Below are 27,168 nucleotides of genomic sequence, written 5' to 3'. Positions count from 1 at the left end.
TCAGCCTCCTGATCGCTGTGGCAAAGGGGGCGCACCGGATGCACCTAGTGTGTGGGCTATTTTTGTGCCTCCAAAAGAGGCTTAAAACACACCCGGTCCGTTGTCAACTTGTGTTTACCCCCCCGCCCCCCCACCTCCGAAAAAGTGATAAAGCTCCCGCATTTTTCCTCCTCCAGCGGCAGTCCTTCCTCAACACAGCAGCGATTGTCATTCATTACTCTCTTTTAATCCTAGCTTCCAGCTGTTATCCAGAGCTTGCGTATGTGTGTGTGTGTCTGAGTGCTTAGATGTGTCTGTTTGTGAGCGACCAAGTGGGCAGGTGTGTTAAATGTGTGTCATTTGTCAGTGGCCGAGCATTTGATGCGAAAGTTTTCATCCTGTGCCTGTGTGCAGCGTGATAAGCAATCGATTGTATGATTATAGTGCAGCATAAGAAGGGCTCACAACCAACAAGCTCCCTTTTTTAGAGGCGTTTAGACGTGCATTAATGAGTATGTGTGTGTGTGTGTGTGTAGGTGTCCAATGTGCGTAAAGTCGTGATTGATTCCATCTCATTACTACTATCCATGTCCATGTCTTTATCACCATCATCTAATCACAATTTCATAACCAATCTGAAAGCGGAGCGGTGAGCTTTGCAGTGTATTTATCCATTGTTTTTCAATGTATAAAATCTATCCAATAATCGTGTGCGTGTGTTTGTGTTTGCATAAAAGTGTGTATATTGCGATGGTCACTTCCGTGTGTTGATGCGAAGTGTTCCGGTGCGCCATAAAGGTGTATGAAGCAGAGCTGTATGTGAACAACCAACCAAGCAGAGTGAGCGTGCATGTGTTTTCACTTTCGGCGCTCGTGTTTAGGAGGTTATGTACTGTTTCCGTTTTGACTGGGATCAGCAGTGAGGATATTTCCTTATCGATTGTAAAGGTAATGCAAAACAAAACGTAATCTAAAGTATACAAATTGTGTAGCGGTATGCCAAACACACAAGCTATGTTTTACAAATGAACGAGTAATGAAACAAATCGTTTGTAAAGGGTATGAATGCAGGGGTGGAATAATCAAATTATCAAGAGTTACGTGGAAATGTATTCAGTTTTACATGAACTGAGATTTTTTAACACTAAGATATAATGTTAAAAGTTAAAAGTATACAAACATTATAGAGAACTAGGTTTATGATGCGGAGTGTAAAGCTGCAGAGGTCTAATAAAAGCAAGGGTCATACTAAATATAGCTGCAACATTTATGTAAAGCTCAAAGTGTCTCAATAAACAATAAAGGGACCCTTCACGATTCTAGTCAGCATTTTGTATGGAGTTTGACAGTTGGAGACTGAAATCATGTGAACACTTCATACGAATCCAAACATAAAACTAGCCTGCGATTTTCAGCCTAGATTATTTAAGCTTTAAAGCTAAAATTAAGGCCGGTCTCGTAGTACAGTCGTCAACTCGTACGACTTAACAACATGCCCGTCATGGGTTCAAGCCCCAAATAGACCGTGCCGCCATACGTAGGATTGACTATCCTGCTATGGAGGGGAAATCAATTGGTCACTGAAAGCCAAACCCACAAGTGGGTACAGGCAGGTCTTTACCGACAACGGTTGTTGAGCAAAAGAAGAAGAAAGAAGAAGAAAGCTAAAATTAGATTCGAGTACCTGCTCGAAAAAATGTCAAAACAAGGTCATGTTTGCATTTATCCCAAGGTGCATTGAAGATATCAGGTAGTGAATTCTAGAATAAAAGTGTATGTATACCTCATAGCATGTTTTTCTATAACAAAACTTTTTGACAGTACGGGTGAACACTTTTGCTCAAACAGGCTACTGGAGGCTTGACAAATACACAAAACATTCTTAAAATCTTCATTCAGAAGCGATAAAAATCAGCCTTCTAAATACATACACCTTGGGATAAGCCAACCTGTATATTATACCCACTTAGATAGCTGCTCGAAAACTGCTATACACTGCAAACAGCTGATAGTCTGAAATTTTAGCCTGTGATCTGAATTTAGGTCCCTAAATTGGTTTTTGCTTTCTAATGTGCCCATCTTTGTCTACTGATTTTCAAAAATTATGCAATTAAAATTATTGTTAAAAAGGAAATACTTTAAAGGTAAAATAATGATAATGATAAATTTTTAATTCTATTTTGGTAAAAACAACATTCAAACCAGAACGGCTTGAAGGATTCCAAAGATACTTCTGCTCAATTTTATTCAAAATATTTCATGGTGGTAAGATTGATAGGTAGATACATTTCTAAGTCCTAGTTGTATGATTCAGATTTATAGTCACCAAAAAGTAAGTGCAATAATCTCATAAATGGTGTGTAAGCTAACATGTTGTGGCACAGTTATCAAATAGAGTGGTCTAGAAGTATTCGTCAAAGGTCAAACATAATTATTAATGCAATACGACGGTAAAATAAGCGAACGAAATTGGTTAATCTCACTATATATAAAATCGAAAATCGCCGCAATGACGTGAGAGTAAACATTCAGCGAGAGAGAAAGAAAGCGGTGAGAGCAGAGCTCTCTTAGCAACGCGCGTTGCTGCGAAAGGACTTGCTCCATGCACCACTGCTAGCCCGCAAATAATGAGTGCAATGGTTACTTAGACTTTTTGTTTACACAAACCAATTCGAAATCACATGGCATTGGACATAATGATTTTTTTAAATATTTAAAGTTGCAAATTAGCCACCTGATGATAATGTGTCCCATCTCATACCCCTTCCCATTATAAATCAAGATATTCAAGGCAATATTAAAAAAAAACATGTTTGAAAACTATGCAAAATAGTTTAATTGTGAAATGGTTGATATTCCAATTAATTCAATCATTCATAAAGCCAACCATACTCAACATTGGTGCTTAAGCACCTCGAATACTACATACACCGTCGTCATCGGCAGATAAGTGTGGTACAGAATAACCTACACGGGTTGCTATACCCAGGACGTCGAACATGTACACTCCCTCAAATCTTCTTCTATTTGGCATAACGTCCTATGCGGACATGCCGGCCTGCATAGGCTTTTGAGACTTAATTCATTACCACGTAGACGGATAGTCAATCCTTGCTACGGGGGGACGGTCCATGGGCTTGAACCCATGACGGGCATGTTATTGAGTCGTTCGAGTTGACGACCACGTACGACGGGACCGCCCCAAATCTACTACTCCGCCATATTGGTTGAGTCGGGATCAGGAAAACGCACGACAATAAGAGGTGGATGTAGCTGAAAGACCCTAAGCGGCCATATGCTAAAAAGTCTTGCTGAAATTCCGAGGAAGAAAGCGGCGGATGTAGATGGCTTGAAAGATAAAATTGAATTTGTAACGATTTGCTCGCGGGCGGGAAGAACTACTTATTTCAGGATGTCCTTCCGAAACAAAGCACTAAAGGGAGAGATGGTTCATTGCGCAACATGGCTGCAACATACTGCGCATTAGGTGAGACAACCGTGCGCACTGCATTTAGCCGGATCAGCATCAACTGCAGAACGATCCACAATGAAACTATGCTTACTGTAACGTGCCCAAGAGGGCTGAAAAGATTCTGACTGTATCTATCAAGAATGATGGCGATATCTACCATGTGATGCTATCACCGTACTATGGTGCTAATTAAGAACAACCAAGTTGTAATTAAGGACATGTCAAATTAAAAGCAAAATCTGAAAGATGTGGGGGTTCAAGAGTAAATAAAGTAGTTTGGCAGTAAACGTGAATTTAGTTAATTGATCTGGGAAGCAGCAGCGGGTTTACAGTGTCGGGGGCCTAAGCAGTAAGAAGTGTTGAGGCCCCTTTGTACATGATTACTGGGGGGTACTGGGCATCTGTCTTTGATTATGTAACATTTCAACTTAAATTTGGTTGCTGCCGGGAGGAGGGGGGTGCTTAGGGTTCGTCTAGCGCAAGGCCCCAACGTCCATCACCCACGGGGTCCTCCTTGCTAATACAGTGCCATATTCTATCAACTGTTATGGATAATGGACTAAAGATTCCGGAGCCCCGCATTGACGGGGCCCCCCGCAATTGCTTACTTTGCTTACCGTTAAATACGCTACTGCTGGGAAGGCTGTAACAGTGTTGAACCATTCTTTTCTATAACAGTATAGATCGGAATATTAGAACTACACATTTGGAATGGTTATATGAGGGGATATGTTCACTGTTGAAATTTGATATTTGGCACAACAATAACAATTGTCTCATACACAAATACCAATTCCATTTAATACTTCAAAACCAGTTTCAGGATAATAAAATAAAATTTTGATGGCGTTTTGGAAATGACCCTCATAAAATTGAAGACCCAGAAAATTTACATTGAAATTGTTCTAAGCATCTATTACTTATCACCTAACGTATGAAACATAAGTCGAAAAAAAGGGTAGAAATGGAATTCGAACCACGTGCGATATCATATTTTTGTAGTTCAATCTTACATTTATGGGCACAAAAAACACAAAATGGTTTGAAGCTAAAGTGAGCATTTCAAAAATTGTATGTTTTTAAGTACGCAATTGGGATTTAATCTAAACATGTTGTATATGAATTAGCGGCACCCTAATTTTTTAATCCACTGCACATCCATACATTATTCAATGAACACGTTGTTGAGGTTACTACTTAGATATGCTTTCCATAAAATCACGCCGATAACTAAAAAATAATAATCCAAAAAATATACATTTATGTCAACAGAGGCATTGAACGTATCAGTTTGAAAAATACAAAATTGCATGACTTGGCTCAAAAGTAGCCTCATCGATATCATCGTTCTGCAAAGTACAGTAAGAACTGTCCAGGAAGTTACAAGGTTAACACATTCGTGGTGTAACGCATAAGAACAAATAGGTGTTTGAGTTATGGTTGTTGCCACTGAACGTGTAGAGTTTGAAAATAATTCGAAATTTGAGGACATCCGGTAGATTTTACCGGGCCTTAACTAGTACCTTCATAAATACACGGCAATTGTCATGCATGAGGCATACTTTCAGGGGTAAAACTATTAGATCTCAAAACGTAAAAACACTGCCGCACAGCAGCCTCTGCATGACTAATGGAAAAAATGCCTTTAAAATAAGGTCTATATTGCAAATGAACTCATCGACCCCATTTATTTGAGAATCATCCTGATTTATTATAAAAAAGAAATCGAAAATAATAAATCCTGCTCCCAGGAACCCAGAGACCTCGCGTAGCTTTTTTTCCCCGATGTAAGATTGATGCGTGTGAGGAAAGCTTAATCTCCCGTTAATGTGGCCAACCCAAAGTTAATAGAAAAAATACACACACACACACACACACACCCTCACCCCGTTAAAAGAAAGTTCAAAGTCATGTCATCATGTAACCGTATAATGGGTATTTGCTCTACGCACGATGAATATTCATCCGAAACGGTAGAAGCCTCTAATCTGCCCTGTTTTAAGCGCATTGCTTTGGTAAGGGCAGGAACAGCAAACTGTAAAAAAAGCGATCGTGTTTTATCTCCCCGACCGCGGTACACAAAGACACACACGCACACACCGGGCGGTGTCCCTTTAATCCTGAGCGGCATGGCAATTTTTCACGGTACAAACCGAACACGGCTATCGAAATCTGCAACAGTGTGTAACGGTTATCCTTACGGCTGATCGGAAAGAAAATGGGGACCTCCCGGTAATAGAAATAACTCAAGAAAATGTTTCTTAGTAAGGAAAACGGGAAAGGCACACAATGAAGAATAATAATAAAAAATCCCTACTGCAGTGCAATTCCAGGGCAGTTCCGATCACTTACCCTTCGACTTTAAACAGTCTTAGCGGGGTCGGGCAATCTTTTAAGCCTCTTAAGAGTGTATCATCGTGTGCGCGTGCGAAGACATTCCCCTGCATTGGTGCGATGCTCACGTGCCACCGGAGGGGTGACGGGCAATCGCACGTCGTTCCAGCAGTGCGAGTGAAGTGAAATAATTAAAATACGTACGCAGAAGCTAGCAACTGGGAGCCCCTGCTCGCTGCGAGGGGTTAAACGTCAGCGAACGAGCAAGAAGCCACCTCTGCTGCGCTGTTTGCAAACTCTCCCAGTGTGACACTATGTGTGTGTTTGTGTTTGTTGGGTGATGGGACGTCTGTGGATTATTTTTATTACCTTTTATGCCTGCCAAGCTGGCCTTTATTGTTGGCGTGCCCATTGGGGGGGTGGAAATGCGAAAACCCCGGGGCCTGCAGTAAGGAAGCGCCGCACTCAAATGATGAAATTATGCATCCTTGCGCAAGCAGGCGTCGGTTGTACCGAGGGCGGCCGCCTGTCGCGACATTAACGCCCGGAAGCCCCGTGCCATTCCGATCGATTTAGCACCGAAAATGTGTGCGTTTTGTGTGTCCGTGTGTGTGTGTTGAAAAGCGGCTGTTGGAAGGGATTTTGCTAGCAGTAACGACATCTTGCTGAGCGTGTTTAAGGTGAGCTGGAGGGTGTACACAGGAAGAGGTGTGGGTGACTTTATTTGTATTATTTTACTTGATTTTGATCCGATGCGTAAACATTTACGGGGGTTTGAGGGATGTGTCGGTATTGTTGTAGCGCGACGCTCTGATGCATACACTGTACGGTCAATGAACTGTCCAGAACGCTGCAAGGAGAAGATTGAATTAACGGCAGTGGTGCATTTCTGAATCAATTTGTTGTAGAAAGGATATTATTTTAAATATGTCTCTCTTCGACAATTTACACTAAATTAAAGAAATTTATTATTGATAAGTTTACAAGATATAATTTAATGTTTTATATGTTCAGCCTTGTTTTCATAAAATCGAAAAAGTAGAAAACAATAGTAGTACATTTTTGGAGAATGGAGTTTGAAATGGAATTTATTTTAACAATATTGTTTTCATTTTATCTTAACAAAATTACAATATGTATATCATTATTATCCGCATCTTGTTCTCTTCCCCGATAATCCTTGATGAAGATATAAAATCACTCACTCGCTTTATCCGGAGCAGCGGGAACCCTTTTCGGGCATTTCCCTCCAGCGCCCTCACCACAAAAAAACGGCGCTATAATAAGTCGTGTCGATGGCTTATCCTGACCCCGGCCATTTGCTTGTCCCGCGCGCGGCCACCATATGTGATGCGCCCGCCTTGTTTGGTACGCCAGCTGGAAGCCGGCAAAATGTCATTTCGGTTGTTGCAGAGCGTGTACTGCTGAGCCCGGGCATGGGGCATTGCAGTTTTTGTTTTAAAGTGTAATGCCAAAACGAAAAGAGCAAAAAAAAAAACAAGGAAACACCCCATCTCCGTCTGGAACGGGTGAACGAGTCACACATTTTAACATTATCTCCGTATTTCCACACCAAAAAGAACGCCACGAAGTCCTGGGAGGTTTTATGGGCAAAAAAAAAGCCCTACCGAAGTGGGCATGATAGAACAACGGGAACAACAAAGGCACTCACTCACACAAACCCCAAACGAACCGGCTTGCTGCTGCAGTAACACTGAAGGGTAATGAGCGAGCATAAAATAAATCGGATTAGAGATAACTGTAAATTATTTTAATGAACACGACGAAAACAAAACACACACACACACACAGAAGGTTTTTGAGGAAAGCGCACAGCTGGGACACTCTAGTACTAGGGTACTAGCTACAGGACGATACGGGAAGCACTGGAAAGTGAAGCCAAAATAAAAAATAGCATACTTTCGCAAAAGGCGCACTAGCGGAAACGGAACCCCGTGGTGGACGGAAAGTAATGACAGCAACTGCACGGCACGGGACGTGAAACGTGCGAGAGCTTTGGGTGCGACAGAACAGAAATAAATGAAGGTGAAAATGTACGAGTGAGAAACGGAAAATTAATTTCGAACACTGGACGGGGTTATATGGAAACGTAGAGAGCAGTTTCAGTTCGCTTGAAGGATGAAATGCAAGCATAAACGGATGAATGGCTTTGAAATGTGGCATAGTGTTGCGCAGGCCGTATCGCCTGTAGCTTATCTGATGATGTATTTTTGTTTCTATGTATGTATATTGAAATATTTAGATCATTGTGTGCAATTTACTAATGCATAAGCAATCGCATAGAAGGATAGAAGATCTGAAAACTAGTTTCCAGTTTCACAATCAGTGATAAAATACTCCAAATGTTTAATTTATTAAATAGTTATTTTTTTATTTAAATGAAAAGAGCATCATTTTGATTGAACGCCTGAAACTATGCAATTCTCAACACAAAAAGGTTGATTTGATGTTGTACAAGAGGTACACTATTAATGGGGATTTTCGCATCAAACTTCACAGTTTCTAGGCAACTGTCAAACCAAGACTGCTTCTATTTACTTTCATCTGTCAATTCTTTAGGCATGCATCGACCTGTATCATATAGACTTTGGAAAAAAGCATCATTATGATTGAACGCCCGAAAGTATGCAATTCTCAGCACAAAAAGGTTGATTTGCTGTTGTACAGAGGATACACAGTTAATGGGAAATTTCGCATCGAATTTCACGGTTTCTAGCCAAAATATCACTTTCTTTCGAGAAATTGTGCTTGCAGTGCTAGGTATTAGCCACACAATTTATTATTTCGTATGATTCTGACTAAAGACAACAATTTCAAAATTTCTGGATAGATTTATAATTTTTGGGATTTATTTTGCATTTGACAACTAATGTGTCAAATCAGAACAATTAGCACAAATAATTGTCACCTTTAGAAAATCGCATATCTCCGAATCCGCATATAAAAGGTACCGGTTATCTCGGAGACTACCTGTGCTTTAAATTTTAATGTAATCCATCATTTAAATCATCGCAAAAAGGGTTTACAACAGCCTTATAGTTATCAATTTCCTCTTTATGCGTTACATCGTTTCTCAAAGTTAAGCCATCAAAAAAGACCATTACACCCTCGCAGCCGCTTATCACCCATCTGCATCTCAATCGCAGCCACTTACTGTCACATTTTTGTGAAGCTCTCATCAAGTAATTGCATTATTGAACAATTGAAGTAAAGAGCAATCTCCCCCATCCCTTGATACCAGCCACCATACACTCGCTAACAAAGCGTACTCTAAACTCCGCCTCATCAGCGTTTTGTGCTCCTGAAAAGAAAAAGTGCTTAGCACGCACCCTACGTGTACCGCCGGTTGAATTTTGTTGAACATTTACGCACGAAAAAGTTTTGCTCACGCTCTTTCGTCCTCTTGGTGTGCTACCAGCAGTATGTTGTCGGCAGTCGCTCCAGTGAAACGCTTCAGTGAACCGCGAACGGAGGAATCATTCTTCGAAAACCTCTGCAAACCATAATCTTACAGAAACAATCACTACAACCCAAGTGGCGGGTTTCGCTTTTCCTTTCTCAAAACTCCGCGCCGTTGCTGTTGAAGATTGGAGCAGATCGGTAATCCCATTTCTTCGCCAACTTCGCCAATACTTGCTGTCGACAAGGCAACGAGGGCCGGGCGGGTTAGGGAAGGGTTAGAACGGAGTTTTGTCACAAACACAGCCCTCTTGTCTGGCCCGGATTGGAAAGATCGGATCAGATTACGTGATAAGATATGACCGGTTGAGTGGCGTCGGTAGGGAACAATCCAGTAGCGAAAGGGTTGTAGCCGGAGTGTTTTGCTTTATCGAGTGTGTATGTGTGTGTGTGTGCGTTTCAATGAATTTATGAAACGTGCTGCCACTGCTGTTGAGCTGTTGCTTGCTGACGTTTTTTTCTTCTCGGTAGTACCAATCAGGACATTTTTCTTTGTGACATTAACCAGACCTAAGGTAGCTTTAAGAGAAATCGCTGGTTTAGGGGAAGGAAAAACGATCCCATCCCCGTTACCTAACCCAGTTTATCAATCTCTCTCGCACTTGACTTCGTTCCAGCAGGCTGGAAGTCCTGCCTTAATGCGGTTTAATGTGTTGTGAAGATTATGATGTCTGCAGGAGAGCCTCCTTGAGGAATGCATTCCCAAACCGGTGTGACATTAAATCCGGCTCATTTAGCTGATTCGGGCAGCTCTTTTCCGGTGAAGCTGAATCGGTGTCTATAATTCAGGATATTGACGGAAAATGATAGGTTCGTGCTTGTTCTAGGTGGAAAACAGGAGTGAGCAGTGGAGTGTTATTACTTCCCACCCTTCGGTGTGTTGCGTTAGCCGCGCGTAGAACCCTGTGAATAAGGCCTTGTGCTATGCTAGCTATACAGTAACTCCTGCCGTGGCAACCAACACCCGGAAACTGAGCCACATAAAACCTAATTACCCTCGTAACAAACAATAATGAACCACACTATCAGCGTAGATCTGGTACGTAGAGAAACGAGCTTGGCTGCAAGCGCAAGGCACGTAGAGAAATTTTGGAAAATTCATACCCATCTTGCTCTTTTTTTTCTTCTCCTCTTTTATCCTTCCTGCAATGTCTTCTCCCATAACCATACACTTACGCTGCGGGGTAAAGTATCGTAACGGGTGTAATTATACAAAGTTTTCCCACTATAGCGCAGTAAGCAGCGTACACAGTGGGAGAGAACAAGAAAGAGCGTAAAAAATGTACTACTATACACACACACATTAGTGGTGGTGGTAGAATGTTTTTTTCTGTATCGTCTTGTTCCCGAAAGCAACATACACACACAGAGTTTCAGTTCGTTTAGTCAGATGCTTTGATTTTGTAAAAGTTTCCCGCCCGTGCCTGGGAGTGTGAAAGCAATACACACACACCCATACACATACACCCCAGTGCAAGCTTCAACAATCGGTGGTAAATTACTCCAGAAATATACATAAATACTTCTGCTCCCATGCGCGCGCCCGTTGAAGTACAACCGTGCCAAGTGCGTCCGTTAGCGCCAGAAGCCTTGCCCGGTTGGCCTGGAAAAAGGAAGAAACTCTGTGGGTGAACTTTTTGCATCATTGCGGAAGTGGGTATGGGAATGCGCTCCTGGAAGGATCACGAAACTTCACCAGATCCTGTTACAGTAATGGTAAGCGTAAACGAAACTGAAAGCTGCTTCATTTGTTCCGGCGTAAATCCGGCGAGATTTGTGCCACCTTTTTGCCCGTTTGCCGTTTTGCATTCTCGTGGGTAGAAAGTTTTAGATTTTCTGAAAATCCCATGTGGCAAGATGAGGTGAAAAAGCGTGATGCACACCGTACAACAGCATTTAAATAAGATTCTGAAGGTTTTTTTAAAATAATTTTGGTGTTATTAATCAAAAAAATCAATTTTCTATGATTTTTAATATTCATCCAAGAATAGCTCAACATAGAATAAATGTGGGAAAATGTTGAAAACTTTTTGCAAAACTATTTTTTTTACAAAAAAAATCGCTAATTTTATGAGCCTGCTTCAAAGTATTTTGTAATGAAAATTCATAGCAAAACACTGGCGCAGAAAACTTTACACTTTAGTGTGGCCCCAGCTTATGCCAGCACGGAAAGCCATTAAACTTCATTTCATCGCCAAACACGCTGTCAAACGTGTCGGCCTCTGGAGTGCCTATCCAGCCTTACCGGAGCTGCCAAAGTTCCATCCCATGGTGAGAAATTTTCAGTTGCAAAAGTTGCATGATTTATTTTACTCTACTATCTAGCCGCCTCGAACAATCTCCCGATCGAGCAGAGCAATCGGCAAGAGGCGGTGGTAAACATAGTACAGAAATCGAAGTAACCGACGATCAGCAGAACGGAGCTTCCCAGACGGTGGGAGTGGTTGGGGGAAGGCAAAGAGAGTTGGATGAAAAAATATGGTTTGTAATTTAAATCTTTTCGGTAAATTTTTATAAATCGTCAAGAGCTTTTATGCTGCGTCCCGGCCAAAATTGAAGCAGGCACGACAGAAGCGAGGACGATTTTTTAAGCAAACAAATTTACGAAGAATCTGCCAGTCGGACGAAGATGAGGAGGAAATGAATTTCCTCACGGCAGCGCAGCATCATCATCCTGCCAGCGGTACGCACCGGGGTTCGTTTCGCACAACCAAACGCCATCAATCTTATCTCCCTGCCAGACAGATGCACAAAAGGCTTTCCTTGTTACCATCAGTCGTCTCGGTGCTGCTGCTATTACGGCGCGGCGGAAGGAGCATTCATCAGCATCGCATCTAGCGCAGCAACATTAACATGACTATTTTTTATCCTCGTCCACCCTGCCTGGCCGCTAGTGGCGTAGCTTCCCATCCTCATAAACGGAGGACATCCTGTAACGAAGGTGAAGAAAGAGCTAGATTAACGAGATGTTTGCGTGTAATAAGCTGGCCAGGTATTTTGAGCCAGTGGTCCAACGGTGCAATGCATTGCCACTGTACAGTAGATGCAACACCGTTCTGCGTGCGGTACTGTTGCAGTCCAGATTGAAGTGTGCTTCCTCCAGCGGCAAGGCTGTGGTGATGTGATGGTGGCTTAGCGTGCTTTTATTTACTAACTGGATGAATTTATTAAGTTCTGTTTCCATTTCCGACGATGCTTTTGCGTTATTGCAATAACGAAAGGCAATGGAAGGTTGCTGCATTAAGGAGTAGCAGCAAGCGGGGGAGAGAGTTATTAATTGAGAAGCATGAAGGAGTGAATCGTTTGAGCGTGGTTTCTTTCATTAAAATGTAAATATTTGTGATGGAAGCTTGCGGGAGTGGTACCAAGCAGAGGGAGCAATTTGCAGTACATGTGTACTTCATTTGAATCAATGTAATTATATACCCTTGAGCATGTGCAGTTAGGTTGAAACTGGTTTAATTTGGTTAGTATTTATTTTATTTTCTATTGCTATTTAGGTTGAAGTTTATTTGCTATTTTCAATCAATAACCAAAAGTGTTAAAATATCGTTTTTTCTTTCAATAATGTATAACATTTTCAATTTGCTGGAATTTTTAAATTTGGATTTTAAAGGGTCAATTTTGTATTCGATTGCATAACTTTAGGCGGCTTTCTTCAGCGGTAACAGATGCAATGTTTTGTGGACCGTTCTCATTTTATTTGGTTTCGTTTTTGCGTTTTCATTAAACACAATAATTTTATGTATGTTTAGTTAAAAAAAAGAAAATAAAACTCAAATTTACTGTTTAGAGATGTATATTTTGATTTTGTTTTGCATCTACTGCTTTCTGATTAGACTAATGATTATTTTACACATTACACAACAATTATCAAATTGGCCAATCATTCTCTTCCTGTTGGAAAACAGCACATAAGAAAAAAAAAGAACCACTCAAGAGTGTCAATTTCATTACTGTAAGTGTTCCGGATCTTTGGTGATACATAGTTCATTGAAACTAATTGATAAACAACGTTGGCAGCCACCAACGGCACACTGGCGTCAAACAACAGCGCATAATAGTCGCTTAGTTTCACCATTTTTTCTTCCACTCTCGGTAGCATCAGAAAGGATGGTTTGCTTCGTAGGGTTAGTGTTCTTCGAATAAAAAAGGATCCAGAAAAAGCATAATAAAAACCGCATGCTAATTTTTTCACCATTTCTTGCACATCTTTTGTAGGAGTTTTTTTGCTTCTATGTTCAGCGTTGTTTGGCTGTTCTTAGGTCGTTCTTTTTTCCCCTCCTCTTTCGCTTGACCGAACATTTGGCCTGGGCCCTTTTTGGCTAGACAGACCATCGATAGTTGTTTTCCAATCTTTGCCACTTCCCACGGTGGCTGAAGCTGAAGGAGATTTTGGCTTTGTGCGACAGCGAAAATAACAACAGCAGCCCAGTCGCCCTGCTCGAACCAAAAACGCCCGTCGTCTAGTCACTACACTGTGCGGTGCGACTGCTGTAAAAAAAATGCACAAAGGGTTAAAAAATCTAACCCCCTAAAACGCAAAAAGCGACGCGACAGCGAATATTTGTGCACTTTAGGATGCGCGGTTTTTGATAATACCATCAAATACCACACGCTTCTGCAGTTCGGATTTTTCCCCCCACTTCCTAGAAGCTGTCTTAGTGGTGGTGGTGTAAGTAAAAAAACGGGCTGCACTTTTATTCTTCTGTTCGGCTTCCGGTTTCCGGTGTCTGCATCGGTCTGGTTGATGGTGGATTTGGTTTTTCGCACTGGGTGCTCTCGATGGTGTCGCACTTTTTGAGAGGTTTTGCTTTTCTGGGGTCGAGGGTGGGCTGCTTGCGGTTGAAAATAATGCACCAAAATTGTGGAAAAAATATGTAAGAAATTTCAGTGGCCATGGGAAAGGTGGGAGATTATGTTTTGAGAATAATTTAAGGAAAAAAAAACCTTTTGTGTGGTTTTATTGTGCTGTGACGAAAAAAACAACGAAGTGATCGTATCAAGCCACTGCAGGGTGTTTTTAAATCTCTTAAAGAGATTGTTATGTTTCGTTACGTTTAAATATGAACACCATGAAAAGGTTTTCGGTGCTGAGTATGCAAATATCCGTTTAGGAAATGGATTTATTTCTATCTTACTTACAGTAATTATTTGAAAAAAAAAGACACCGCTCTAATCGAAAGCGTTTATGTATGAGAGCTAAATTGTCTACAAAACTACCTTGAATGCTTATTAGAACCATATAAGGACTTTTAAATGTTTCATAGATCCACTTTCAATCAAACACATTGTTAAAATATTTATAATTTATCGTAAATCATTGCTAGAACATCTCAGTTCCTCAACAAATAGCACAAACATCTTGTTCTTCACTTGTTGAAGACATCTTCAAGGAAAGGAAATCGCCTCCACTTCTTCAACAACACTCTTCCAACAAATTTCCCCCAAACCGTACGGCAGATAATGCGTTATCAATCTTAATTTACCTCGCTTCATTGCTAATTTCCTTTCGATGCCATTCGGGAAAACACGCTCTCCCCTTTTTTACACTCTTTGCACTCTTTCGTATGCACTTCACGTGGCCCGGCTGCATGAAACTTCTTTCCGGAAGGCCATTTAATAATGCATTGTACGGCGACGGCGTGCCTACTGGCTGGCAATGGAAGTGAGGAAGACGTACTCGAATACGGTTCAGTGGAGTTTTTACTCTCGGGCGTTGGTTGTGTTTGGCGTCTCCCCTAGATCTATCGTTCGTTTGTGAAATTCTTACTAGGGAATGAAACAAAACAAAAAACTCAGGAAGCAAGAAACACGCTTTACTTTGGGGAGTTTTGCTGGACATTTATTTTGCTGCCTTGGGGATTGTAACTGCAAAACAAATGTCGAAGCAAGCCGTCTTCTTTTCATTTTTTTGTGTTTTTCTTTCATTCATTGCAATTAAATATAAAAGAGAAAACAAAACTAATCGTTCCAGCGAGTACTGTTGGTGTGCTGGAATTATTGCGTGCCATTTTAATTGTACATCGTGTCGCGCTGCACTACCACCACTGCTCCTTGTGACAGTATGAAAAACGCCTCCTGTAGGCTCTCCGTCGCTGATTAATTTCTTCTGGCTTTTTGACAAACAGAAGGTTTGTTTCTTCCCCACAGTCTATCAGCCCTAGCCGAAAGGAAGCATTATCGGTGTAGGAATTTTGCTGGCAAAAATTACGCTGACAACGGTATTTGACGTGCACAAATTCTAACACAAACCTGCTTGCTACTCAAGCACGACGCTTGACGCTTGAGCCGTTTGCGTGCGTCGGTACCTTTTTCTGTGTGCCTGGATGGACGGACGGTGGATGGATAGTGGTGGAATTTAAACATAACGCACACCCGTCCTGTTACCTTTTAAGGGTTATCCGACACGCAATGTCGGAAGGTGTCTCTGGTCCGCGCGCCTCAATTGTCAAGGAAATGCACAGCTGTTCTAGTCTGTTGAGCAGCAGCAGCAGTGGTTCCGTAATCTAACGGACGGCTGATTAATTGGATTGTTATTCGTGAAATTGGGGCCTCCATGTTCCAGGGGGCAAACAGAGTGAGCGCGTTCCGTGACAGGACATGTTTGATAGGGACATGGGAGGCATGGGGGGATACATCTGTTCACTGTTGGTTTCCGGTTGTGTCTTTATATTTGTGTTAACAATTTAGCGTGCAGAGATAGTTAGCAGTATTTACAAATTGTATCGAAGTGGGATCGAAATCATCAGGAACAAATATGCTAACTTCTACAAAGTAAATTGAAGATAATGAATTGTTTCTTAAAAACATATCTAAACAAGATTTCATTGTTTTGATTCGTACTTAATACTTCGGTGAACGTTGTTACTGAGAAATATTGAAGATGAGCATCGAATTTGTGATTTCTAATACAAAATGTACGTTTTTATGCAATACGCCGAAAAGTATGCAATCTGCAATTCAAATTATGCGTTGGATTAGTGATGGGTAGAGTTGGCAAAATACGGAGTCTATTTCGATCTGAGTCCAAACATTTAGGAACCCGTCCCGAGAGGTAGGTCCGCTCAACATTATCGGAAGTCATTCGGAATCGTCTGGAGCCGTCCAAAATCGCTCAAAGTCGGAGTCATCCGGAGTCCTCCCGAGTTGGAGTCATCCGGATTCGTCCGGAGTCGGAGTCATCCGGAGTTGTTTAGAGTTAGAGTCATGCGGAGTCAGAGTCCGTATGTGTCTGGAGTCGTCCAGCTTAATCCGTAGTCGTCAGGCTCGTACTCCCGAATCGTCCGGCTCCACTTCCACATGACTCTGACTCCAGTAGGAAGTAGTGATTTAGATTTGGCCGGAGTTGGAACCGCACTATTAATATCCGGAGTCAGATTGGATTTTTGGAAGCACTCTAAAAAGTACACCACTACTTTGTATCTTTATAACGGTCACAACTTAAAGTGAATTACTTCAACAGCCAACACAAATTTGCTTGAAAAACCCAAAAATAAGTTGTTTGTACTCAATTTTCTATGTTTTTCTCAAGTTTTTGTTGCTGTCTTTCCAATAATTTACTAAATTCTTAACATAATTTTCAGCTTGTTTGACTTTCCACGAAAGAACGAGAAACGTACATCACTCAGTACTTCTAGCTTGAAACATGCCGCATAATTTATTCATCAGGACAAATGCATTCTTTAATCAATTACCACCTGAGAACGTAATCAGCTTAACGATGACCACAATTCCACCAAACAACACTCGACCAGACAAAGCACACTTCCGCACAATTGCATGCGATTTATCTCGAACCAGGTTAACCGGAAGTCTTACTACTATACTACTGCCCTAGAGGGCGGGTTAATGTGCTCTTACTCGCTAACGACCAACTGAGCCGAACCATTGCAAGGAACCGCCAACCAGTAACAACAATCCGTTTGTTGAACCAAAAGAAATCAGCGTAGCGAACGTTTTGTTGCCTCTTACAAAAGCACACCAGTGCTACAGCACACCATACCGGAATGAGCTTCATTTTCTGGACGTCACTGAATACCTGAGCGGAATTGTGTAGCGGTCGTTGCCTTTTCTTGGAGTTGTTGTATACTTTTTGCACGCACGGCAGTGTTGCTGAGTGGTGTTGGTGTCGCTGGTGTGATGGTTCGCATCTAGCATAAGTATCTTATGTCATAGGTACGCCACGGAGCTACACCGTCTGTGCACATGCCGTGCTCCACATTGCGATTGTTTGTGCTCCATTTCCTGGGGTTCATTTATCTTTTCCATTAATGGAATCTTCCCCGGGTTTGGTGAATGAGCCAGTACCCTCCCTAGTGTGTGTATGTTCATAGTTTCGGTTGAATGCCGGGCCGCAAGGAAATGGTTGTGGTATGGAGGATTTTACTGGGATGGAGGTTAGGCTTGAAACTGCATAACTGCGCCCCTTACAACGCCGAATAGCAAAAAGGGGAGCCAACAGTGGCGCGTTTGTCCATTCGCCCGTACTACCAAGACGGCGGCAAGCGTCTACCTTTCAATGAACGATGACGTGCCGAACCAAATGGGGAGGCAATGGGAGGCAAAAAGGGGCAGCAAATTCGTGCCCAGGAAGGAGCAAAAGGAAAACTCATCACTTGCAAACGCCAGGGGAGGAACCGGCCCACCAACGAAAAGGCGTTGATTATTTGCGAAAACAATTCGAAGGGTAGTGAACGAGAAAAAAGGACTCCTGCATGTGTGCGTCATAGAGTCGGGAGTTTTATCTTTTACCTTTTTTTTTTTTTTGGTTGTTGGTTGGCTTGACGAACATATCCTCACTTACGAAGGGTGAATCGGTAAGTGTCTCAAAGTTCTGGCATTAGTGTGAGTATAGTAATGAAAGTTGGGCCTTTGCGGGAGTTATGGTAGTGGCATGTATCTATTATTTAACGCATTTTGTACGATGTTCGGGACGTTGATGAGTTTTGGTCAAGTTGCTGCAACGGAAAGCGTGTGGACTAATGGTGTGTGCTTTTTTTTCTGGGGGGTCGTTTTTCATGCTGCTAACATGAAGCCACTTAAAGTGAAAGTAATAGGCGGGTGAATGTGATATTGAGTGGACAATTTTCTTGTAGCAGTAGCAGGTTGTTTGGGGTTTTCCTTGAACATGTCAAATTGCGAATGAGGTTGTGTGTAATAGACAAACAAAACAGCTCCATCAACGCACTTTGCTACACGGGGTATTGCACTGCATTTTGTTAACATTGCTGCTTTTTTCATCTTGTAACATGTAAAATTGTATTTTTGTGTGTTATTTTGAACAAAGTTACTCCTCTGGCTCCTCGGGATTCCTCTGGTTGGAATTTCATCAACAAGACAAAATCAATAATATTACTTGTTTAATGAAATGAAAAAAAAGGATAAAAGAGTTTTGAAGGTTATTATTTGATAAGAGAAACCTCTGTTAGAAGAAATTTTAATAAAATCCTAAAGAAAATACAACAAGATGTTAAAACGTGGAATTAAGTTGGAGTTACAAATTTCTAGTCACTAGTCCATTGCCATTTTACAAAAAATAGATATCCATTTTAAATGCAGCATAACAAAATTCCACTCAATGACGATCAGTGGCTGAATGTTGAGTAAGAATTGAAATATAAATAACATTGTAGACTTTTGGTTATGTTTATAACAACTCAAGTTTAAAATAGATGTTTTATGTAGCCAATGAAAGATACTTCAACTCCCGAATGCATCAACCAGGCTTCTATTTAAACTCTTTAAATATATGTTGTAATTATTCTACATTGGCCTGACGACCTACACAGTCATACTCATAGGTCATAGTTCTCAAAGTTTATTCAACCACGTTACTGGATAGATAATATTCGGTACTTTCTAATAGGAATCGGATGGGCCCTCTGGAAGCCATCACGTCCATCGGATGGAGCACCAGGCTGCTCCATTATTGGTGCCCTTCACGATTCTAACCAGCTTTTTGTATGGAGTTTGACAGTTGGAGGCTGAAATCCCGTAAACACTCCATACAAAACCACACATAAGACTAGCCTGCAATTTTCAGTCTAGATTATTCTAGCCTCAAAGCTAGAATTAAATTCGAGTACCTGCTCGAAAACACGGTGTTGTTTACATTTACCCCAAGGTACATTAAAGAGATCACGTGGTAGAGTCTAAAATCATAGTGTATGTAGTCCAGGTGGTTTCATATCATGTTTTTTAATAACCAATTTTGAATATCACTTTTTGACAGGACGTGTGAAAGCTTTTGCTCAAACAAGCCTTCTGGAGGCTTGAGGGATACACAAAACACTCTCTAAATCTTCATTCAGAAGCAGAAACGATAAAAATCAGCCTTCTAAATTCATACACCTTGGGATAAGCACACCAGTATATTATACTCACTTAGATAGCTGCTCGAAAACTGCTATATAATGTAAACAGCTGACAGGCTGAATTTCAGCCTACGAACTTAAAACGGAAAGGGACCCATTGTCAGGTTTCGTATTACTATTGCACGGTAGTTTGCATTGAATGATCGGAAAAATAATGCAAATAAATACAATATGTCATACAGTAATCGGGATAACTTAATTGAATTACGAATAATATTTAGCTATGAATGTTTCTTTAAAACGCGATGATTAGTAATACACATAAAAAACACGAACTTTAGGAAGAGTTTCGTAGCTCATCATCTACAATTCTATAAAGAGCTGTCCAGATAAGTAGTCAACAAAATCGAATAAACTAATGCTATTTTATTGGCCTTAATTGTATGAATACACCGTACGCGTCTTAGACCTAAGATCCGCCGTAATGAGCACCACAATCAGTCTCATCCTTTAATGATGACCGATCAACCACTACTAATTACCAGCTACAATAACTAATCTAAAATCGCTAAATTATACCCCCACCCATGCATGCCCACCAGTGCGCCACTCAAAAGATCCAGCTCAGCAACCGCACCGCTATAATGAGTACCATTAAAGCACTTCCGCGACCAGCCTCTGCACCAGAACACCAGAACTACCCCAAGGCCTATAAATAGATAACTTCGCACCAATCGTAGCCAAAAGGGGGGGAGGAGAAATTACAACCGGAATGGGAATTTCTGCTTTGCAGTTGTGAATAAATCTCGTCTCCCGTGGTTCCAAACGCGCCAAACGCGACCCACGACAAAACATCAAACGCGTTAAGCAAAGGGAGGGGATAGAGTGAGAGGTTCCCATTAATTTACACACCACGATGATGGCGCGCACTATTGTGCCGCTGTCTGTCAACACAATCGACGCTGCAGTTACAAACAGCAAAATGCGGCACTGAAGGGGGGAGCACGGTGAATGCGTGCAGTAGAAATGTGTAAAGTTCTCGACCAATGCGACCGGATGCGACTAGTTTTTCCCAACAAACTGATGTGACACACGCGCGTGCAAGGTACGCTCTTAACGTGTGCGTTTCCTGTTTGCTGTGCGGAGCGCACTCGACCACTCTTTTGCTCTGCGCCTCTTCCTCCAGCAAATCAGCTCGATCCCGTTAAAGTGTTTACATTTGTAGGCTAGCTTTCAGGGTTTGTTTCCTGGTTGGTTGTGCCGGAATGTGTTTATTTGTTGTATGGCCGTTGCTGACGCCTGTAAAATGTAAAGCTCCATTGAACCGCAGCGCCTGCCTTCATTCTGTCGATTCCTTAACGTTCCTCCTCTGGGCATCCTCATGTAACGACATAAATATGGTCGCCCGGTTGTGGGGCAAGGAACCCCATGTGTAAACTGCGCACCGAACGAATGCGATTGAGTGTGTTTTCTTTTCTTATTTGCCACCCTCTTGAGAGTGTGTGTGTGTGTGTACCAAGCACGTGTGTGTGTGTCTGTATGTGTACATAAAAATCATACATGCAATATTGATGACGAGAGTGCCGTGGTGCGTTTTACTTATGAATGCTTTCCTTCGCTTCATGGGGGTACTACAGGAATTTCTGCTCCCGTACAGCGAATGCACCACAGCACAGGCAGTGTGCTTGGGTGAAGGTAAATGGTGCTTCGGTGATAAATAAAAGTAACACGAAAAATATAGCCTCAGACACAGCCAAACGCGTGAGGATACGGGTAGTAATGGTGGAAGTAATCTACAAGCCTTATGTTTTATGTAAGAATACACTTGTCCCTTGTCTTTGGGCCCGGCTCTGGAAGCATCCACACACATGTGGACCACAATTTACACACGCTCACACATAAACACACACACAGGCACACATTGTACCACGACCACGTCCAAGAAACAATGGGTTAAATGGATGGCAAATGCGACACAGGAATTGTAATGGTTTCTGTTGCCTTAAGAGCCTTCCCCTTTTGCCAACGCTTGCTGAAGAGGAAGAAAGTTGGTGACCATTTGGGTGTGCGGGAGAACCCTTTATCGACCTTCTTTTTTATGGCGATGTGCACCTTTAAATTGGAACCTTTGGATGGCTCCTTCACCGGTTTCCAAACCACACTACACACACTCACATGCACACACAGAGCTCTTGGTTTTCCACTTAAACGAATTTTATTGCTCCAGAAAAGCGCAACCAACGGTCAGACACGGGGTCAGACATTTTCACACGCCACCGCACCGGCCCGGGCGCCCACACTAAGCCCACCGAACACACCGACCAGCCCCCCGATGATGCCGCCCACGATTGCGCCCGGCCCGGTGAAGATGCTCCCAATGCCCGCTCCAACGAACGCTCCGGTCAGTGCGCCACCGCTCGCCACACCACCGATCGCCATCAGCATGCAGTTGTCCTCCGGTTTGTCGCGTCCCTTCAGCCACTCCCAGAGCGATATACCTGCACGACAAGAGTACGCATATGAGAGTGGGTTGTCCCGGGCTACCGAGCAAGCGTACGCGGCTACTTGATTCAATGTTGTTCTTTTCCTCTCTCGTACGGCGCCTCGGTCGCGGGTGATGTACATCCGCGCTCGCGACATCTTCAAACTCCGGCGCTGGCCGCCGCTCCAAGACATCGGCGGCTGTGGTGATGGTGGTGCTGGTGCCGTTCCGTTCCGTCTGCTCAACCTTGACCACCGACCCGGACGGACTGGCCGATAGTGCAGGCCCGAGCGTTAACGCCACGATCAGCACCAGCGGTACAATTAAACTTCCGTGAACGCACATCGTTTTTGCGCACGCCCGTGTACGACCGAGCACGAACAACCTGAGCAGCCAGTCGCACTGGCGGACCTGGGGCCAGCGAATGGATTATCAATTTTAATACCGAAATGGACACTCACAGGCACAAGCACACACGCTCAGTGGGGGCCCGCTCCATCCGGTCCGGTCGGGCGGTGTCATTCTGTGGCGGACGTTGCTGGACGCTGTTAATGCCACCCTTTGCACTGTGGCACTGTGACTGTGCGTTGCAGCGTGCCAGTTCCGACCGCGCTGCTATTTGGCCGCACTTGGGTGGCAGTCAATTGGCGTGCGGGATTTATTTGGACCGGATGGTGGGCATGGCGATGGCCATAATTTGATGTCATGTTGAAGATATTGGAGATGGTCAGTAATGCTTGAGGAGATGGGTTGAAGTTACAGATATAAATGGGTGATTTTGTATGTCAATATCAGATAGGCTTTTTCCAAATTCTTCCAAATCTTCAAGATCTTACATGTTTCAATTTCTTGTGGTTTAACTATTGAGATCATTCAAGATCAGAGATTCTAAAATGTACTGGAGAATTCTTCAGCAAAAAAAATTCATTGTCATTAAAGATCTATCATTTTTAGAGTTCTTCAACACATTAAACATGTCGTAGACTGCCTCATAGTGCTCTCGTGACTCGTGACCTTCCCTGTGCACAACACTGCGAACCCGCCGCGTATGCTTGATGAAGATTATTACTTTATCCCATCGTTTGGACTCCCTGCCTGGGCATAAAGTGACCAATATGTTGATGTCCTCCGCCAGCACAGACACACACACACACGCGCTTCCCCAACCCCGCTTATCTCTGGAGCACGTTCGAAAACATTGCCCCAGTTGCAGTTGTGACGCAGTGCAAAATCGTCACATCTTGTGGTACCTTTTCAGTGGGTGAAGGTACATTGAATACAACGGCAGAGGCCATCCCATGGTTTCGGTCTTGTTTGCTGAGGATTCACAGATAGTATCGCACCGTGTACGCGCGGAGGTCGTCGGGCTGCCGTGATTAGCTTCAATTGAAATAAAGGGATAGCTAGAGCACTGTGCAGGCGCTGTTTGTTTACTGTGCGCGCTTGGAAGAATGGTTTGGGCGGGCGGCTGATGCAGTACGTTGAATGGTGTTGTTTTGTTGGCTTTTTTTTTGCTATGCTGCTTTGCTACTGTTTGCTTTTGATTACACGCCGCATCCGGTTGGTACACATGCACTCAAAAGTGCAGCGTTGGTGGATGAGATTTGATGAGCATTTTGTGGCTACTTTAAATTATATCATAACTACATAAACTAAAGCCTGTTTTTTTGGGATAAGAGTGTATAAAGTATTCTTGAATAACAAAGCTTAAAGATGCAAGGGTATGTACAGTTCTATTTCCAAAATTGTGTAAAAGATTTGTCATGTCTCTCTATTGCAGCATTTTAAATTATTAAAGATACCCTGAAAGTATTAAAATCCCATTCAACAGAAAATTTTGGCCCATTTTCCCAGCAATTCTTCTACGAAGATAACAGCAAAATGCAAAACCAAATGTTTTGCAAATGCCCAAAATCAGATAACAAATGGAGGGGCCAACCTTTTCTGAGCGTGCCTTTGCTATGCCTTCCATCCCTTCTTGGTATTATTATTCGAACAGAAAGTCGTCAGCAGGTAAGAACGTAGAGAATAAAAACAATCTCCCATTTGTAAAACCGAATCACCTGCCCAAAGTGGTTCAGTTATAGGACCAAATGAAAGTGAAATTGAACTTCCAATTCTTCCATTTTTTTTTCTTTTCCGAATTTTGTTTTCGCCTTACTCAGGTCAGATTGTGCTGCTGGACATGAAGCCTAAAATTTGTTAAGCCCAGCATATAAAACAATTTATCAACCCTACAGAACTACTGCGACGGGGACAGGTTTTCTTGCTCCTCGGTAACGCTCTTCTATATCTGTTCCGGCGATGCTTTAGATAGCAAAAAAAAAAAAACGAACGAAACCCTTCGTAATTCCATCAGTTCGGGGGGCCTGGGAGGTCTGTTGCCTCTCCATCTCCTCCCTTCCGTATCCAGCAGTGTCCCAGCGGGTCACCAGCCCGGGTGCGGAGGGAGGGATTTTCCATCAAAACGCTCCGTGCACCCGTTTCGTCGCCATTATTTATGACCATAAACTTTCTGACAGCTCGTAAAGTAAGTAAATATATCAAGACACAGGGCCGGATGCGGCCCTGTTCGGTCCGGCCAAGAAGTTCGGCCGCAGCCTTCAATCAAATCGTCCCCTCGCCCCCACTAGCACGCAGGCACACACGCACACACGTCATCACTGATGGTGTCTGAGATGGTTTAGCTGGCGAAGCGATTGCAGTTTTCCACTCACCAGTCAGGTCCGTGGGGAAATGGGGGCTACCCAAACAAGGAACACCCGGGACCCGAACTAAACTGTATACATGTAATCTAAAATAAAAGTTTTACCAAACATGACGGCCACCATTAGGGTGATAGGCGTGCTCGGGAGGCGCTGTGGCGATGAGTTGCAATTTTTCTGTACTTCCTTTAATGACGTTTTCCTTTAGTTTCTTGTTTTTTTCTTCTTTTTCGTGCGGACCGATGGAATCTTCCGGGTAAGCCTGATAGATCAAACCAAGTACAATTTTTCCATGCAACAACGCTAATTTTAGGCTCTAGCCGTAAGAAACGCCTCCAAGAAACGTAGGGCAAAAAGATCGTATCATTGCGGCAACATTAGACCATTTGGTGCGCTGTGATATTCAACATTGGCGTGGAAAAATTGCCTCCGATATGCGGGGCGATTCGGACAGCAGCTTGTAAGGGATTACCTAATTTTTTCTCTTCTTCCTACCGTTCCGGAGTTCGCCACAGTCATGAACGCCACAATCCATTTCCCTTTCCGAGTTCAGTTTTGTTTCGCTTTCTACAGGCAGCTCCACAGTAGTTAACAAATTACAAGCGAACGGCACAATGAATTGAAGGTTATGGACAGGGACACAGCACCAACGAAGTGTAGCTGATTGTGCTGGAACCCTTCATCGACTGGTTTCGAAGCAGGTAGCGCATGCTATCACTTTCCCTACATTGTAACCACTCACGAATATGAAAGCGTACCCATTGCCCACGGCACGACTCCCGCAACAATGACAACTTTCGTGACGGTGACTGTTAATGCGCGGGCCTGGACGGGCCGTGACGGCACGAATGTGCCACTCCGGCTCACTAATGGAGTACTGCATTGACAGCTACTTAAGGATTTGCGTTCGGCAGTGATAACGAGCTTGTCTAGCAAGTACGGAGATATAGACTATCGCGCCGAGGGACGCATATCTAGCGTGTTTGAAGGCAGTGTGGCCTAATGCGACTGACGGGCCGGTCGGAATGACTTGTGGAAATGGGAGAACAAGAGAAGGGGAAGAAAAACGGACATGAAATATCTTGTGCAGGGAGCAAAATCGCAACGAATGTTTTTGGGTGTTATTAATTGCTTTTTGCTTCACAAGGGAGCGTTGGAGGTGTGCTACAGGAACTTTAATTTGATAGTGTGTTGATCAATTTGTATCTAGCAGTAAGAGCTACGGGCAGCATTCTATTCTTTAAGAATGTATAAAACCTTATCACATGCTTACATTGTTCTTATCTTACCCAATTTCATCTTTATTGAAGACAAATTTTACACTTCACCTTTTAAAGTATCCTGGCATATCTCACTATCATATCAAAATTGGAATGCGTCAGGGCAGCAAGAAATAAAAATCTCGTACGACAAGATATATAAACAACCATCTTGCTCGGGAAACCCATCTGCACTCGAAGCAAAAAGTGTGGAGAGCCAAAATATTTGACAAACGATAGAAATCCCTCTACCTCTAGCTCTATTGGAGAAATGAAAAGGTGCTCCGGTCCGGCTGTGGTTTTGACATTCTCTGTGTGGGGAATTTCTGCTCCGTCCGATTGTCCTCCACTCTCGGTCGCGTTGCTGAATGCATAAACTTGTGCCATCCACCATTCGTTGTGTAACTTGTTCCACATTCGGGCAGCTCGGGAGTGCGAACTCAGAACTCAGGTCCTTTGCTTTGGAGATGGGTATTTTTTAACATCCTCTAGCAAAAAACCAGAAGCACACTTCTTTCCTTCCGGCACGGTATATCTATTGAAGAGGCACGTACCTGAAACGTGTGGTACACAAACAAGTGGATTATTTGCCGGAGGATTTTCCACCACCCACACACATACACATATTATTCTTTTCGCCGTTCGTTCGCCTTTCTCGGGGAACAGGTTTTCCCTATTTCCCCTAAAAGTGTGTTTCCTTTTCTACCAAGCGCGGGTGGAATGTAGTATTTTGGAATCGTTCCGGAAAAAAAGCTTGAGCAATAGGATCGACACTTGGAAGCAGGTTTGCACACGGAGGAAAGTTTTGCAAGATATTCCCGGGTCTTTTTCTGCACCCAAAACTCCTTCATATCTTCAATGTTTTCCTTGGCATTTTGGTCGAGGGGTTTTGCGAGGTTTTTGGGATATATCCGCAGGTTAGTATAACAGGTACAGACGCCACGTGCGAGTGGATCGTGGATCCATAGAAATAAATATTCAACGTTTTGTGCCGCTTCCGTGGGCGAAGAAATGAAGGTATATTTTTGGTCCGGGGAAGATTCCACGCTCGTCCAGCGGTTGTGAGGGTTTGGTTTTTGTTGCTGGTTATTTTGAAGGGAGCGCAGGAAAACCGACAAACCAAAGGCACCGCGCAAAAGGT

At 42.9% G+C, this 27,168-nt stretch overlaps 2 protein-coding genes across 2 annotated transcripts in view; one reads left to right on the top strand and one right to left on the bottom strand.

Annotated features, from left to right (window-relative positions):
* The window catches only part of LOC120955139 (uncharacterized), a 438,811-nt gene that overhangs the window by 1,611 nt on the left and 410,032 nt on the right, over positions 1–27,168 (top strand). The window contains exon 2 of the mRNA XM_040375674.2: positions 235–927. The gene's annotated coding sequence lies outside the window, so the exon portion shown is untranslated. The remainder of the gene's footprint in view (positions 1–234; positions 928–27,168) is intronic.
* On the bottom strand, positions 21,773–22,685 carry LOC120955142 (uncharacterized). Its single transcript, XM_040375680.2, has 2 exons — positions 22,147–22,685; positions 21,773–22,079 (listed from the first exon to the last, which is right to left on the bottom strand). Exons 1-2 carry the CDS (start codon positions 22,406–22,408, stop codon positions 21,838–21,840), a joined length of 504 nt encoding a protein of 167 aa, XP_040231614.2. The 5' UTR covers positions 22,409–22,685; the 3' UTR covers positions 21,773–21,837.

The sequence above is a fragment of the Anopheles coluzzii genome, chromosome 3, assembly GCF_943734685.1.
Source record: "Anopheles coluzzii chromosome 3, AcolN3, whole genome shotgun sequence".
In the NCBI taxonomy this organism is placed as follows: Eukaryota; Metazoa; Arthropoda; class Insecta; order Diptera; family Culicidae; genus Anopheles; species Anopheles coluzzii.
Note: the sequence above shows the minus strand (reverse complement) of the source record. Positions and strands in the feature narration are given on the sequence as shown.